The sequence below is a fragment of the Drosophila rhopaloa genome, unplaced genomic scaffold (assembly GCF_018152115.1).
Source record: "Drosophila rhopaloa isolate 14029-0021.01 unplaced genomic scaffold, ASM1815211v1 contig_178, whole genome shotgun sequence".
Classification (NCBI taxonomy): Eukaryota; Metazoa; Arthropoda; class Insecta; order Diptera; family Drosophilidae; genus Drosophila; species Drosophila rhopaloa.
Genome location: NW_025335059.1, coordinates 7,644,401 through 7,660,132, shown reverse-complemented (window position 1 = coordinate 7,660,132; position 15,732 = coordinate 7,644,401). Strand labels below are relative to the sequence as shown.

The window sequence follows — 15,732 nt, the reverse complement described above, 5'->3', positions numbered from 1 at the left end:
TTCCTTTGTTCTTGAATTGGAAATGTTCCAGTGCAGACAAACAGGCGTCGCCAGGGGAGCCCGGTGGCCCAGCAGGGGAGCCTGGGCAGCATCTTGCGCAGTGCCCAATTGATTTTCACGGTGGGACGAGCCGAGAGCTCACTTTGGCCCGGCCCGGCTTGGTTCGGTTTGGTTTGGTTTTGCTAGGTTTGGTTGTCAACCAAGCTACTTTGGCCCATCTCCGCTTGGCTTGGCACAAGTCAAAGCTAGTTGGACGTCAATGCGCTTGAGTGCATTGCGGCCCGGCTTTATCTTCCCTTTTTCGGGGGCTTCTCTGGTTTTGTCTTAGTCTCCTCGCTGTGCTGTTTTGTTCTGCTCTGTGTTTTGTGTGCACTCTTGATTTTCTTAAGCTGCTGCAATTAAATGGTGCATCCTTGCCAGCAGCCAGCTATTATTTCAGGCGAGTGCGCCACTTACAAGCTAGCCAAAAACTTTTTAATATGCTTGCGAAATTTTGTCAAAATTGCAAGTTAAATAAGTAAGTAAAGTACAAGGCACGCGGTGCTGACATCGCTAGACGAGTAAAGCAAACAGAACGGCAAACTGACAAAGGTCTCAGTAGCTGACTAGAGAATCAGGACTTGAGAATGGCAAGGAAAAACCATCAACTTAATTTCCCGCTCAAGTCAATCCAACTTTTGTGCAATTTGCGTGACAAAATGGGAAAAGAAAACCGAAATGGGGAAAGGAACTTACTGGGAGCCACAAAGTTTGATTGCAATTGAGACAAATAGAGCTGTGTGAGTGCCGAAAAAAAAATCTGCACACAACGCCTGCCGAATAATAAATGTCCTGGCACCTTTGGAAAAAAACTTTTGAGCCTTTGATGGCATGTGATGCATTTTATGGATTTCCGATGCGCAACCAGCTACCCACACACGCCCACTCCTCTCAAAGGGTATTTCATGCAGCTCTGCATTTAATTGAATTGCCAGCAATAAGCAATGCCACACGCCAAAGGACTTTTACTTGGCACTTTTTCCAACTTCTTTGTCGCATGCGGCCAGCAGGAAACTTTGCGAGAAAAGCTCCGAGCAAAATTCAAATAATATATCCCTCCAGATGCTTGCCTTTCATTTCAGGTTAAATATGATGGGACAAAGGGAGACAGGCAATTCTCAATAAGAGTGCACTCGGCATACCTACACAGAAAAAAATAAATGTTAAAAAATACTTGATATGTTCGAATGTTAGTGCATAAGCAGGACAACAATTTCGAAATACGGCCGTTTGAATTTCGACTTGATCCCCTCCAAATCAAGGTACTTTTAATCGCTAACTAACTTTTTTTCCCTTTTTTGATTTTGTAAATATAAAATGGATCTGTTATGATGAAATTGATCCTCACATTTATTTTTTTCTGTGTATATCATTGCATCAGGACACAAAGACACGGGAAAACCACGACTAAAAAGGATGCCTTCCTCAACCAAACACGCATGCTCATTAAACTTTTTCAATTTAAAGCCTTTGGGTGTCAAGTTTTGAGGTCTCGTGCGTCAACTGATTAAAGTTGCATGGCAACAAAGTTGCCAAGTCGCCTCCCGAAGATCCCAGAGGACTGCTACTCCACCTAAAACTCGAGCGCAAATGGCATGTCATAAATTTCAGCCCCAAAATGTATCTCAGCATGCGAGGAGCAACAGTGCCCGGTATACAATATGCAAATGAAATTATCGAGCCCATCCTGAAGGCAAAAGGAACGCATTAGGAGCTCAAAACCTTGGCCGGAGTGTCGGTCGGAATAGAGTGCATATTCAGGAGTCTGTGGCCCGGGCATCTGACCAAAAAATATGGCCCAGCACTTGGGCCACATGCAAATATCGCTCTGAGAGCCAACTTCTGAAGGAGTATTAAAAACTGAGCCAACAAAATCACTTTATGTTCGGCAATTGAGAGGATTGCCTTCAAACTGTAATGCAAATTGCTAGTTTCCTTAGTCCATATGCAGAAAAGAGATTTTTAATTGAAGAGCGGGAACTAGTTATGGTGTACATTTCATTTCATTTTTCATTTTTGATACAGCTATAAAACCGAACAGAGTAATTCGTCATAAAACAAAACTCTGAACAATTGCTGTCTATGATGTATTATTTTTCAACTAAAACTTCCTTAACACTTCGTAAAAACAATTATTGCAACCGGAATAGTTGAATAGATTAAATAGAAAAATACAATAAAATACCTGAATTGGAATGTCATTAAGTGCAGATTTCTGTGAAGGTTCTTAGGCAAAAAACTTAGAGCATCTAGTTTGATTTCCTTATTTTTACTCAAATGGATCTGAATAAAAATGTATCTGTAAGAAGACATACTACTATTTAAATAAATCCACAAATAAATTTTATTTAAAGTGTTCGATACCAAAAATTCAGCACAACAATTTTATTAAGATCTCATTCCACGATAAAAATCCATTTGCAAGGATCACCTGTCGTCCTAATCGCACTTAATTAGAAAACGCAAATTATACCACCGAAAACTGGCACTAGAACCCGCCAAGTTGGCATTTGGCATGCGGCTGGGTCTTAGCCACAAACTCAGCATTTGGCATCCAGAATCAGTCTGACACGTTGCCGCACTTGCCCGGCTTTTAATGAAATCGCACAGCATATGCTGTGTGAAGTGGGTTCGGTGGTGGGGTGGTTGGGTGGTTGCGTAGTTCTGGTGGTGGTTTGGGGGCATTGGGGGAGGGGCAGTCGGTGGGGAGTCGGTGGGTAGTCGGTGTCAGTCCCACACACTCACCTGAAGTTTTATTTCAGCCGGGGTCAGGTGGGTCACGCCGGCAGTCAAAGCTGACACGCACACGCACATATTTAGGCCGGGTCGAGTGGGCGGAGTGGGTGGCTTTTGACTGGGATGAGCAGGAAACGGAAGTGTAGGGAGTGGGTGGGGGGAACGGGGGCCCCGCATTGCGCCCGACTGTGATAAGAAAGTGTCAACACAAACGTGACAAAGCTACAAATGTTTAATTTTTATGGCTGTGGTCGGGCATTTGCCTTGGTTTGTGGGCGGCTCACGCTGCGCGTGCCTCGTCGCTTAACTCAACTTATTTACAGTTGGCAAAGGGTTCGAGATCCTGGCCACATTTGGTCAAGCGCTCTCCGGTTTTTGTGCCGAAAATCACGTTTTTACCGTAAACATGTTGCAAAGTTCGCGGCTGTTTTATCTTGTGGCATAGTTTTCCCCGGCCAGCCAGCGAGCCAGCGGGTCGAGAACGTGTCACCGTGGCATAGAGAAAAATGGTCTTGCTGTTGCCAGAGTAAAATATTTAAATTTAGTTAAGGCTTAAGCACTCGACATTTGTTTGCTTCCCCTTGCCAGCTGGCTGAAAAAAACATTCGCAAATTAAATTAATTTAGTACACATTTAGGGGGTGTTTAGCAATGCTATGGCAAATAAGAAATCGCCAGAGAAAACATTTCGTTCTCTTTTTGGCTGCATTTTTCCTCCTGGCTAACTTGATTTCTATGCAAGTCTTTCGGCTGACAGGCGGCTTTGTTTTGTTGGCTAAAATTTTAATGCATGCCGTGCACACATGAGAGTGTACTGCCGAACACAGATATACACCAACACTTACACATTCGGGGGCATAATGAATGTGCAGCAACATTTTTGATGGCGCCCGCTGACAACAATAAATTACTTTTGGCTTTAAACGAAAACCATTAGCATAAAACTTGGCAACAGCAACAACAGCAATGGCAGCAACACAGCGACCACAACAGCAACGCCAGAAACATCCTTTTAACGCGGATACTAGGCGTATGCGCAATATTTGTCTGGCTCTAATTTTAGCCAACAATTTGCCAGCACTTACATGATTAAATTGCAGCCCCGAGTACGCTGATGATGGGGCAGATGGATACCAGTAATGGTGATGTGATGGCTATGGGAAAAACCGAGGGCAAAACTTTTCAAATATGCAAGTCTTTTAATTAACTTGCCGACACTTGTGAAGCTCTGTGTTTTAATATATTGTACGAATATTCCTTCTTTCGACCCTTTTTTCCCGTACGCTTTCGCCCAAGCATGCTTTTATTAAGCGTTTCATAATTTCATGCAGTAAACTTGCTAATTGCGCCGCCTTGCTTCCTTTTTCCTCGCCACTCGACTTCACTTTTCTCCCACTTCTACTTCCACTTCCACTTCCACACACAACTCAACTCGTTTCGCTATGCCGCCCTTTTTGCCAAGACTTTTCAGGCCAAGAAAGCTGCCAAAAAAGTGTGTATAAAATAATAGGAAAACATGGCAAAGGACAGCCGAGTGGAAGTCGTGTCGAAAGCAAGCCAGTGAGAATTAGTTGCCCCAAAGTGTTTTCCGTTTTTAATATTTCCTCCGACTTGGGAAAAAGTTGAGAACAGAGCATCCCGGCCACTTAGGACACTCTTTTGGCCACGGCTCGCCGCTTGGCTGCCGCTTGGTCACTGCTGGCTCACTTGCTCAATTTCCGCTTTTAATTAAATGAACATTAGGCGAGAGGCTGAGCCGCCGCCTTAAATGCAAACCACCTGATGGCATTTTCCCATTTCCAGGCGATGCATTTTACATTGCAAGCGACTGCCAAATTGCGCGTAAATTGCATGCAGTTAGTTTTAAATTTTAAAATTAATTTTTAGCCGTTATTTGCTGGCCCTGAACGTGCTGTGTGTTTGCTTTAATAGCTGTTAATATTTATGAACTAAAAGTTCAAACAACCGAATAGAGCCAACTGTTGTCGATATTTAACGATGCATTCGGTGGCCAAAACTATGTTGCCGGAATTCGCTTTAAATTGAACGGCGGCCGAACCGAAACAAACATCAGGCGTGAATTGGCTCATAATTATTCAATAACAGTTTATTTAAAGCAGACTGTTAAAGCTTCATATATGAAAATTAATTTAAGGTCAATTTATTTTAAAATAACCGTAAGTAAGCTAAAAGTTTTTTTTTTCAATTTAAACCTATAAACTTAAATAAAAATAAATTAAAATATAACTTTTATTCTGATATATCGCAGATATAAATAATCTTTTATAAGATATTGGAGAGGTGTCAAGTGAATTCTTAATTCGTTCTCTCCTTAGCAGACTATGTTATAAATTCATTTGATTTCATCATCGAAATATCAAAAACTAATTGTCATGATAGATTACATTACTTGGACTAGACGAAATCTTTGTTCTCTTGCGTAAAAAAAAATGCATAACAGTATAAAGCAGTCCAGGGCAATTAAGAGCTTCAGCAAGTTTAGCTGCATTAATTGCATTCGAAGCACTTCCAGACCTAGACAATACCAGTTCATTAAGAAAATATATCTGGTTCTGTGAATTGATCAAACTCACCATCCTGATCCATTTGTGCCCGCAATAATTGAATCTCCAATTCAGGCAGTAGATCGTCTTCTCTGCCAATTTCCATCTCATAAACCCCAAGACGTTGGGATATATCTTCTTGACTCACAGTGGGTGCTGGCAGAACAAAACCCAGCCATTGGATCGTTAGGAAAAGGATGAACAGGCAATTACTTAACTGAGACATTGTCGATCAGCGACTGATAATAGGAAAAATTCGTTCTGTACTACCCCGAATCTTTCAAACATTTGAGTAAATATAGGAATATTGAAGACACGCGCGTTAAATTTGGTGACTGGTACTTATATTTGCATTCCGGTTGTTTAAATACCAGTACAAAGTAGCTCAGGAAAAAACAAAAGCGAGCAATAGCCGATACGAAGGTTAAGCGACAGAATATCTCCTCATGGAGCCGATGTACTTGAGTCTGAAGCTATTGTTGTACTTTCCTCTGCCGACTCGTTTCCAGATTCCTCAGTTGTTGCCGGCGTGGTTGTTTCTGTTTCTATCTCTGCAGTTGATGTTGTTGGCGGCGTTGTTGTTTCTGTTTCGATCTCAGCAGTGGATGTTGTTGGAGGCGTTGTTGTTGGTGTTTCTGGCTCAGCAGTTGTTGTTGTTGGCGGCGTTGTTGTTGGTGTTTCTGTCTCAGCAGTTGTTGTTGTTGCCGGCGTTGTTGTTGGTGTTTCTGACTCAGCAGTTGATGTTGTTGGGGGCGTTGTTGTTGGTGTTTCTGTCTCAGCAGCTGTTGTTGTTGGGGGCGTGGAAGAGGAATCGGGCTTCTTGGCATTATGGCCACCACCAAAAATGTTCAGCCCACCCAAAATGTCCTGCACAGAAAATTGTTTTGATAAATTTCAGTTTTGAAAATGTCAATTTTTAACAATAAAGCAAATAAAGGAAAATAATAAGTCAGCCTAAATTCATTTGTGGTTAAACAGAAATATATTTGCGAAAATTTCGGTAAAGTTAGAATAAAAAGTAAACACAATCAATTTGAAATGAAAAGCAATTGTGTAAACAAAGAGCTGTATATTTGGTAAAAGCTTCTTTACATAGTCTGATTTTGAAGTTGAGTATTTGGTATTATTTTGGACTTAAAAACGATAAAAAAAATTGTACATATATTTTCCGAACTAAAAAATTATATTCCGAACTTTAATGATAACTAAAGAAGCCTTTTGAGATCTTTTTACTAAACTTCATTAAATTTTATATGAGTTTGTGTTTAAAAGCACTTTCAAAGTCTTTTTATGGGAACTTTTGGACTCTAATTAATTTTTAGGTTTTTTTCCTACCGACGTTTTAGTGTTTTTTCATTTAGATATTATTTAGAACAAAAAAACAAACAAATATTTAAAACTTTTTGTGTCATTTTACCTTTGTAAACTGCTGAAATAGACCATCAATCTTAACTGTTGCATCACCAATCGCTCCGAAAATGCCTGGCGAATGGTGATTTGCCTTTGGTAAATCGAAGAAAAAACCACTAGCACTGGCCAGACAGCCAAGGAGGCACATCCAGATCGGTAGATTCATGACGGGCGAGAGTGAATTGAATGGTTTGTTTCTTTCCTTAAGCGGCGAGTAGATGTGGTCGAATGTCTAACAAAACTCGGAAACACTTCGTTTTTGACGGTTGCTCTCGAGCACTAATATTAATAACCCTGAATCTAATTTAAATAGTCGGCTGTTTAAATATCTAACAAACACCTGAGTTCGTTTGCTGCAAGTGTACTTTACTCATGAATGAACCGTGCCGTGCCTTAAGTAAATATATGAAGGTTTTTTATTTTAGGCATGAACGTGATCAGCCATATATTTTAAATTACTTAAAAATATTTTATTATTAAAAAGAAAATAAGTTAAACATTTTTAAGACTTAGTACGAATTTAGTAATAATACTGAATTTCAACCATATTTTTTAGGTTGAAAACGTGTTTTCTAAAAGCTATTCTTTGTTTTTGTTATAGTACAGTACCTAATAATTACTATAATATTTATTTATTAGTTGTTAGCCGTACATCAACAACAGATGCAATAAATGTCATCACTAAATTGAATGTACATGAACGAAATGAAATGGTCGTAGTTCCAAGCAATATCAACTAGCAAGAGGAAATATTCAGACTGCATCTTTGTCAAACTTAATGTGACGGCTGCTTGAGGCTGGGCTTTGATCACCGCAGAATCTGATTTTCCAGCACTCTGTTATAAATGCAATTCGTTTCGCCGTGATGCTCTCCGGCAAAGTCGGACATATAATTGGTCCTAATATCGCTGTCATCCGCACTTACACCCCACTTGCACTCAGCCAGCATTATGGCTTTGATCTGACTTAGACATATGCCCAAGATAATGGCGTTGGAACTGGCAGATGCACTCCAGTTCGTGGGGTGCGACTCGGGCGCATCCAGTTGTAAGCGGTGGAAAAGCATTTCAAATGCATTCACCAGCAGGAGCGTTTTAAATTACTCCCCAATGTGAAGGAGACTTTAGAGGAAATCCGAGGGCTGATGACTCAGTTCACTTGGGGGATGAGGATGACGTGGAATGGAATCCAACTTGAGGACGATGTGTGCGAGTGAGCTTCAATTAATATGCAGCAATTGCAAGTGCACGCCTGGGTAATCTGCTGCCACCTAATTGTTTATTTATGTGCACTTCCTGTGCAATCTAATTAACTGAGTGCAGAATGCGGATTACCTGTCGTACCTACCCGTTTATCGCCCGTTTCAATTGATCAAATTTGCTCGAGGAAATCAAGCGCCCGCACAAAAGCAGCTCCCAAGTAGCAAGGACCCAATAAAAACAAGGATATGGCTGCAGAAACTAGCAGTCTCATGACTTGCCCCCGCCAGCCTGATCTATGGCACTGCAAGTGTCACATAAATTACAAGCGGAAGCATCAAAATGCTGTCAAATGAAGAATGGGGGAGGGAAAAGCTCGGCGAGTAGAGTTGATTCGAGTCGCGACGAAAAGGATTTTCATTGCCGCATTCTGGAAGCAAGTTCCACTTGCAGTACACCAAGAGAAAAGCAGCAGAGCTCTGTTTCAAATAAATCTGCAAGCCAATTAGAGTAACCATAGTATCTTTTGAACTTTTTTCGGGTCAGTGTGACCTTACCATTTCAAAAAAAGGATTAATTAGACTTTTAAAACATTAAGTCAATTTTTCTTAATAAATAATTAACTTTTCTTGAAATTCGTCAGAGTTGATATTTTTTCTCAGTGTGCAATGGCTTGACTTGGCTTGTTTGGGAGCTGGGCGTTTAGTTTTTCGCATTGGCACTTTGTCTTCATCAGGGACGCCGAGCGGTGGCCGCAACAAGCTCATCATAGCCATCGACGGCCGCATCATCGTCATCTTCATCGTCATTCTCATCGCCGTCGTCGGCGTGCTCGTACATAGCTATAAACATCAATTTAGCAACGAAAATTGGTTTTCAGATAGCTTCCACACACACATGCACACGTACACTTCTTCAACTGGAGAAAAATTGTTTTTCGCTTTAAGTGACAAGCAGTGAGAGCGAAGCGACGACAACTTTGTCGATGTCTTCGTTCCCATCTTGGTGTAGTGTTCCCTTCTCTTTATTTGTTGTTTTTTGGGGGCTAGTGAATTTCGTCATGTCGAAGCACCCGTGTGGAAAATAATAAACCAAAAACACAGACAAGCACACTGCAAAATAAAAATGTTACTCCACTTTCGCACATCTCTGCAATTACACAGCTGTCATATCGGGGACTTTAACTGGCAAATTTAAAAAGCAGGCTTTGATCTTGAACGCTACATAAAATATATACATATATTTATATCGATTCCAAGTGAATATTGCAGCATTTCGGGCGACATTGAGACGAGCTGACCACGCCCAGGCCTAGCCATAAATTTATCATTGCATAACCGCAGGCGCATGAATAAGACATTCGAATTGTGGCAAATGGAATGCTGACTCTCCGCAGATATATATATATATATTGATAATGATTAGATTGATTGAAAATTTAATGGCTGAGCGATGGCCTAAGCCGAAAAGGCCAGACAATTGACCAAGAGTGGCAACCAATCCACCACCACTTTATCGTAAAATGGCAACAGAACCTGTCGTAAACCACAAACACAGACATACTCCAAAGGCCACTGCCACTTCACTGGCAAGTTGTGAGGGAAAGCGTCAAAAGCGAAAATCATTTAAATTTATGCCTGGCACAAAAAAAAAGGAAGTATAAAATGAAGACGACTGAAACGGGTGTTGAATGTGTGCCAAATGAAATTCGTCGAAATTTTATGCAAGCCACAACAAATTGTCATTAAAAGCGGCAACACACACATACATACAGACAGGACTTAGCCATAAACAGGGCCGCCATTTGACCGTCCATATTTATGATGTGAACGACAAGACAAAATGGACTTCCGGCTGGCGAAAAGGAGAGAGAGTGTGGGCCATGGAGTGGCGGCCCTTTGCATTTTAATAGACTGACCCAAACGCTTTTGAAACCACATGCAGAACGCGAAAATACAAACGCTTGCACATGTGTATATTAGCCATGTGCTACGTGTGTGTGTGTGAGGAGCATTTGCAATGCAAATTGGCAAAAGTTTAAAAAATTTATGCGGCTTTAATGGCACCTGGCGACTGCAGACCGGACCACGGATCCAAAAACCAGACCACACCAACCAAGACTATTCCAGGAAATTATATACTAAATAGCAGAATAATTTTTTTGCCATTTTTGCTGCTCATTTTTTCCTGACGTTTTTGTCGACTACATTAAATACAAATTTATGCCTATTTGCTGCAAGAAAGTGTAACGGAACCTTTCTGTTGCTAGCTGCTTGTTAAACTCGCATAAATTTTGCTGGCGACTTCCCATTTGCCCCGACACTAAAAGGATAGTACCAGAGATGGTAGAGGCTTTCCTTTATCGAGGTAAAGTGGAAGGTATTTGAAAAAAATGTAGCTAAGGACAAACAAGAAAATATTTTAATTTTAATATTAAATTTTGAACAGCTATTCTAACATAAAAAAACGAATTTTCGTATTGATTCTATTGAATGTTCTGTAATGCAAAAAGTACTGAAATAAAAGTACAAAGGCCTGAGCCGTGCAGCACTGAATAATGGCACCCCTTTTGCCAAACAACTATTGAGCGTTTCATCAAAGCCATGGGATTGCCTTTAAGGGGTAATCGAGGGATTGGCAATGGCTGAACTATGGCAAACTATCGCCACTTGCATTGTGCATTCGAGCAATGCTCGCAACTTATTGTTGTTATCGCTCTTTGCACTTCTTTTGACTTCTTTTGGCTGCCACTTGGCAGGCGAAACTCTTTGGAACTTGGCTAAGTAAAATTTATGTGCATTTCTTGTCTGTCCCTCCAGTGTGAAATGTGCCAAGAACTGTTCGGTTTTGTCTTTGGGTTTTTTTGCTCACATTGGCCAGGCAGCATTGGAAAAACGTTAGCTCCAAATAATTAGCCATTAACAATTGGCCTGGACTTTTGAGCGCTGCCTTCTGTTGCCAATTTTCTTTCCAGGCCATGTTTGCAAAAGTTTTACGCTTTATTGTGCCGGTTATCCCATCTTGGGCCTCGCTGGCAAATTGCTGTCTTGCTGCTGCTGCTGCTGCTGTTGCAACTTTTTGCCTGACGCGCTCAATAAAACGATTTATGCTGCTTGCCCCTTTCGAGCCCTGAAAACTTTGTAAACTTCTGCCAACATTTGTTTTGTCTATTGCCCTGTATCTTGTGGCATTTCTGGCAACCTCGGACTCTCAGCCACTTGGCCTAAACTCCCCAACTTATTAGTGCAGTTTATTCAACGACTCAAGAAGCTGCGCGTGCGGTCTGTCTTCGGGGTGCCCATAAATCTCGGGTGGGCAACTTTCGGACACGGTTAGCAAATAAACACCCGAGGTCATAAATCAGGGGGCGCGCTCAGCTGGCTCGGCTGCAACATGGCCAACATGACGTGCAACATGCACCGCACAAAAAACTGCATTCTGTTGGGCTACCAAAAAAGAGGGAGATCGAAGCTCCTAGGGCGTGGCTAATGCAAATCATGGAGTGGCGACATCAGCTGCAAGTTTTGGCCAAATTGCCTGGCCGTAACCCAGTTGCCTGAATTGGCATTCATGGTGCTGCGCCTCTGCACGCCCCTCCTAAATTTATCATTCATTTGGGCTCATTACGCGGCCATGAATAATTAAAGGGTAGCAAATAAAAAATAGTAGTACATTGCTAATTGAAATCAATTTCACTTCGCTCACAGCCCATAGCAACACTTTTGGGGCTTTGGAAAATGGCACATTGAACTGGATTATATTTTACGGTGGGTGGTATCCCGCACCGTGTTCAACAATCGTCGTTCGATTTGTGGCACCTGCTACACTTTGGCCCCTGTCAAACTGCAACTCATGTCATGTGTGACAAAAATCGAACATTGATGCCATTGACAGATGCAATTTTGGCCAGCAATTGTAATTGGTTTAGGTTCGGGTTGGCAGTTGTAGCAGTTCCGGCGATTCGAACCATTCGTTAATTAACATGTTCGTGGCTTTGCTGAATGGTACAGTCGTTGTCCAAATGATAGCTTATGTCAATAGGGGTGGATCTTTAGGAGGGTGTAATCAATAAATTTTTAGAAAAATATCACAATAATAATGGAGTGATTATATACAGAACCAATTTTAAGTTTACATGTACAAAATATATAATCGTTAAAAATGATTAACATTAAAATTAACAATGAACTTAAGAAAAGTTTGTTTTTAAGAATGATTTTTTTTGTAAATATATAACAAGTGATTATTTTCAGTCCATGAATTTAATATATAAATGCAGACCTTCTTTATTGAAAAAATGTTTTTAGGAGTAATTGTACTTATAAGTGATACCAATTATTGAAGCATTCTATTGACATGCTAGTGGAATGGAGATGCACTCCGTTGTCCATCTAGAATGCAAAACTCCCACCGTTAAGCGACTCATTTTGCACGCGCAATGAACTCATCGCCAACGTGAACTTAATCAAATTTCGCAGCACAAAATAGTTCCAGCCCGTTGCGAGCATTTCCGGCACGATTTTTCGGTCGGACGGAATCTTAGCATACTTTGGAGGGCGCTTTGTTGGGCTGTCGAGTGGGTGGACTTTCGGATAGACGAGGGCCCACGTTGACACACTTATTTAGCAGCTGGCCACGGGAGCAGTTCCATGGTCATCTGCCGGTCGCTCGGGGAGGTACATATCCCTTCTGGCCACCAATTTATTCTGCTCTTTGTGCGCTGGGCTTGTTGCACGCTTCACGCTCGCTGTGGCACGCGGCGCATAAATCAATGGCAACGATCTTTACGTGCCGCCTCAAAGTTTCTCGTTCAGCATCCGGCACATCTAGGACACTTAAAAAAATAATTGGAAAATCTTCCCTTTTTTTAAGGTTTTCTTCTAGATCGAATAATCTTCTTAAATAGTAAAGTTCATAATATAGTTTACTAAACTACAACATTTAAGATTTGGATTACCGCTGCTATAAACAGCGCTGAACCAAGTAATCGAGTCAAAAGAAGACTGAAAAGACACCACCCTCAAGACCTACCGGACCGGATTTTGACCTAGCAACATTACCTAACTCATTTTAATTAATAAAAAAAATATATATACATATATATATATTATGAATTCACTTCTTGCCCTAATTAACGGTTAGACTAATTATTGTATAATTTTTGTAAAAACCGATTAGATTAAGCTGCCAGTTGGGTAGCAGTGTGCTAATCTTAAGAATAAAATTTCCACATTTATAAAAGTAAAAAAAAAAAAAAAAAGATTTGGATGAATTTAAAACATATTATTTTACTTTTAATATTTTTCTTAAACGCCAAGCAACCCAGTTTTTGGTTTAAAAGAAAAACAACATAGGTGTAGGTATCTGAGTGTCTAAAAGTTTTTAAATTAATTTAAAGCTTTCTTTGACATTTATTGATTTAGATAAGCATTTTACTTTTTACAAATTATATATTATGCAAAGCTTATTACTTATAATATATACCATAAAATGTAGTTTTTTTATAAAATAATAATATTTGGAAATCAGGATATACATTTTTTTTTGAGTGAACGAACAACACCCGGGCGCCTTGCAATCTTTATTGCACATTGCGGCTTCCGGTTGGCGGATGCGGATGTGTGTTTGTGTGCGTGAGCGCTTGTTTGTGTTTGTGCCTCATTTTAGTTAAGAACGCGGCATTAAAATGCATTTGGCTTTCAATTTACTCGCACTTGCGTAATATTTTCATTAAGTGTTTTCTTTTTAGTCATTTCGACCACGTCCTCACGCTGCTCACCCGCACACTTAAGTACTCTAAATTGTTAATGAAATGTTAAATGGCTCAGAGTGGCCGAAGGAGAATACGATTCGACGCCTGCTGATTGACCTTAATGGGCCAGTTACGCAACAATATCCATTAATAAGTAATTAATAATGACCCCCTGTGGGGCACTGGGGGCAGGTGTTTGCCACATATGGTATTAATTTCCCCAGGCAAGGAAACCCGAATCGAGGAGTCAATTATCAGATGGCAAGCAATCAAATGCTTGTGTCCTAATTAGAATTGTATCTGGGCTACGTATTCGCTTTTCAAGGGAATTTTGCCAAAAACTGAAACCTTAAACCAGTCAAAATGTCAGGCAAACAAAATCATTAATTTTAACATCAACAGCAGTAGCTGCCATTCGATGAGTTGACACAAAAACAAATGCGTATTAAGTGCGTGGATGTGAATTGTTAAGACCCAGGAGAACAAAAAAGAAGGCCAACAGCAACTGAAGTGGAACGCACAGATAGACAGCTGTTGATAACGCCCAGAGACCGGACCAAACCAAACCAAACCAAAAAACCAAACCAAACCGAACAGAACTCGCAGACACAAACATGTGTAGGATTGCCAAATCCTCTGGCTCCATCTCATCCCCACAGTTGCAAATATCTCCTCTCGGCAGCAAATGCGCTTGTACCATGCTGATCCCTTTAGCTGTTGAATTGCAAATTGTTTGTATCTGGCGTCAACAATTTGTTTTTTTCCTCTCCTCTTAAGAGCCTTATGTCGGAGTAATGGCAACTATATGATATAGTTTGCCAAGCCAGATTAATAATGTAACAATGCAGAAACTTAGTAATGGAAAGCTTTCTTTCTCCCTAGATTATCAACTTGGAAATGATCAGGAACAAGGTTTGAGTTGGTTACTACAATAAACAGATAGTTTAAGTTGATAGTTTAATAAGTTCGTAACATTACCCTGATAAATGGTGTAGCCACAAAACAAATTATTGGTAGAGTTGTATCAAAACTAATTCATTTTTTAAGGTTATATTCCCTTATATTTACAAAGTTTTTTGTCGTGGATTTTTCCTATAATTTGTATAACTTTGCTAAGAAAAAAATCTGTAGGTTTATTGATTCATTTTTATTACGTTTCTTAGATAGAAAATATTTGTTTCCATACCATATATACGGAAAATATCTTTTTAGTATTATCTATTTTACTTATAATATGTATAGCTTTGATATGATAATTCTTTCCAATTTTTTTTTTTGGAAAATATTTGTTTTCATGCCATATAAAGCGAAAAATAAGGGTATCTGATGATCGTCCCGATTAAGATTCTCTATCGCTTAGGTTCTTTTTGCATCCTTTTTTTTGCGCTCGCTGACAAAATGTCCACCCATCTGTCACTGCAACCAGCAACAACTTTCAGCCAGCGGGCAGGCATCAGCAACAAGCATTCACAAACTTAATTTTTTTGCATACCCTACATACAGCAATTTGTATGATTTCCAGCTGCAGTTTTTTGGATGCGTTGTTTGTAGGTTGTCAAATGCGTTTTTTCCACTTGTTTTACAATTTTTGCAAGAAACAAATTCGAATGCACAGCAAATGGCAAATGAGCAAGTGCATTGTCAGGGAGAATTATTAAATTGCTGCGGAGCAAAGAGGCTGTGGAAATTGGGTGGAGAAAAAGAGCAAGTGCCGCTTAATGGTCTGGCCATGTCGTTTAATTTTTTTTCCCGGCGCTTTGGTCGCATTCTGCTGCATTGTGCGCTAAATACTTTTGACGTCTTTTTATATTATCCTCATTTTTTTATGCATTAAGTTTTTGTTGTTTGTTTCGCCCGCAAGCATTCGAGCCATTTGCATTTACATATGCGCATTGCTTGCTGTAGATTGTATTTAATTAAAATTTGTTGTAATTCTAGAATGGCCGGGAAATGCGGCCATAAAGCAGCCCTATGACAGCAGCAAGGACGGACCTGATTTAAGTGCGTGTATATGTAGTTATGCCATTTACGGC

The 15,732-nt window shown here is 40.3% G+C and overlaps 1 protein-coding gene across 2 annotated transcripts; it reads right to left on the bottom strand.

Annotated features, from left to right (window-relative positions):
* Positions 1 to 4,884: 4,884 nt before the first annotated feature.
* LOC108041391 (integumentary mucin C.1) lies at positions 4,885 to 7,086 on the bottom strand. Of its 2 annotated transcripts, XM_017119312.2 has the most exons (3): positions 6,756 to 7,086; positions 5,369 to 6,205; positions 4,885 to 5,309 (listed from the first exon to the last, which is right to left on the bottom strand). In XM_017119312.2, exons 2-3 carry the CDS (start codon positions 5,562 to 5,564, stop codon positions 5,176 to 5,178), a joined length of 330 nt encoding a protein of 109 aa, XP_016974801.1. In that variant the 5' UTR covers positions 5,565 to 6,205; positions 6,756 to 7,086; the 3' UTR covers positions 4,885 to 5,175. The 2 variants fall into 2 exon arrangements, with proteins under 2 accessions (XP_016974801.1, XP_016974800.1); XM_017119311.2 differs by lacking the exon at positions 4,885 to 5,309 and having other exon boundaries at positions 5,661 to 6,205; positions 6,756 to 7,055.
* Between the last annotated feature and the right edge of the window lie 8,646 nt (positions 7,087 to 15,732).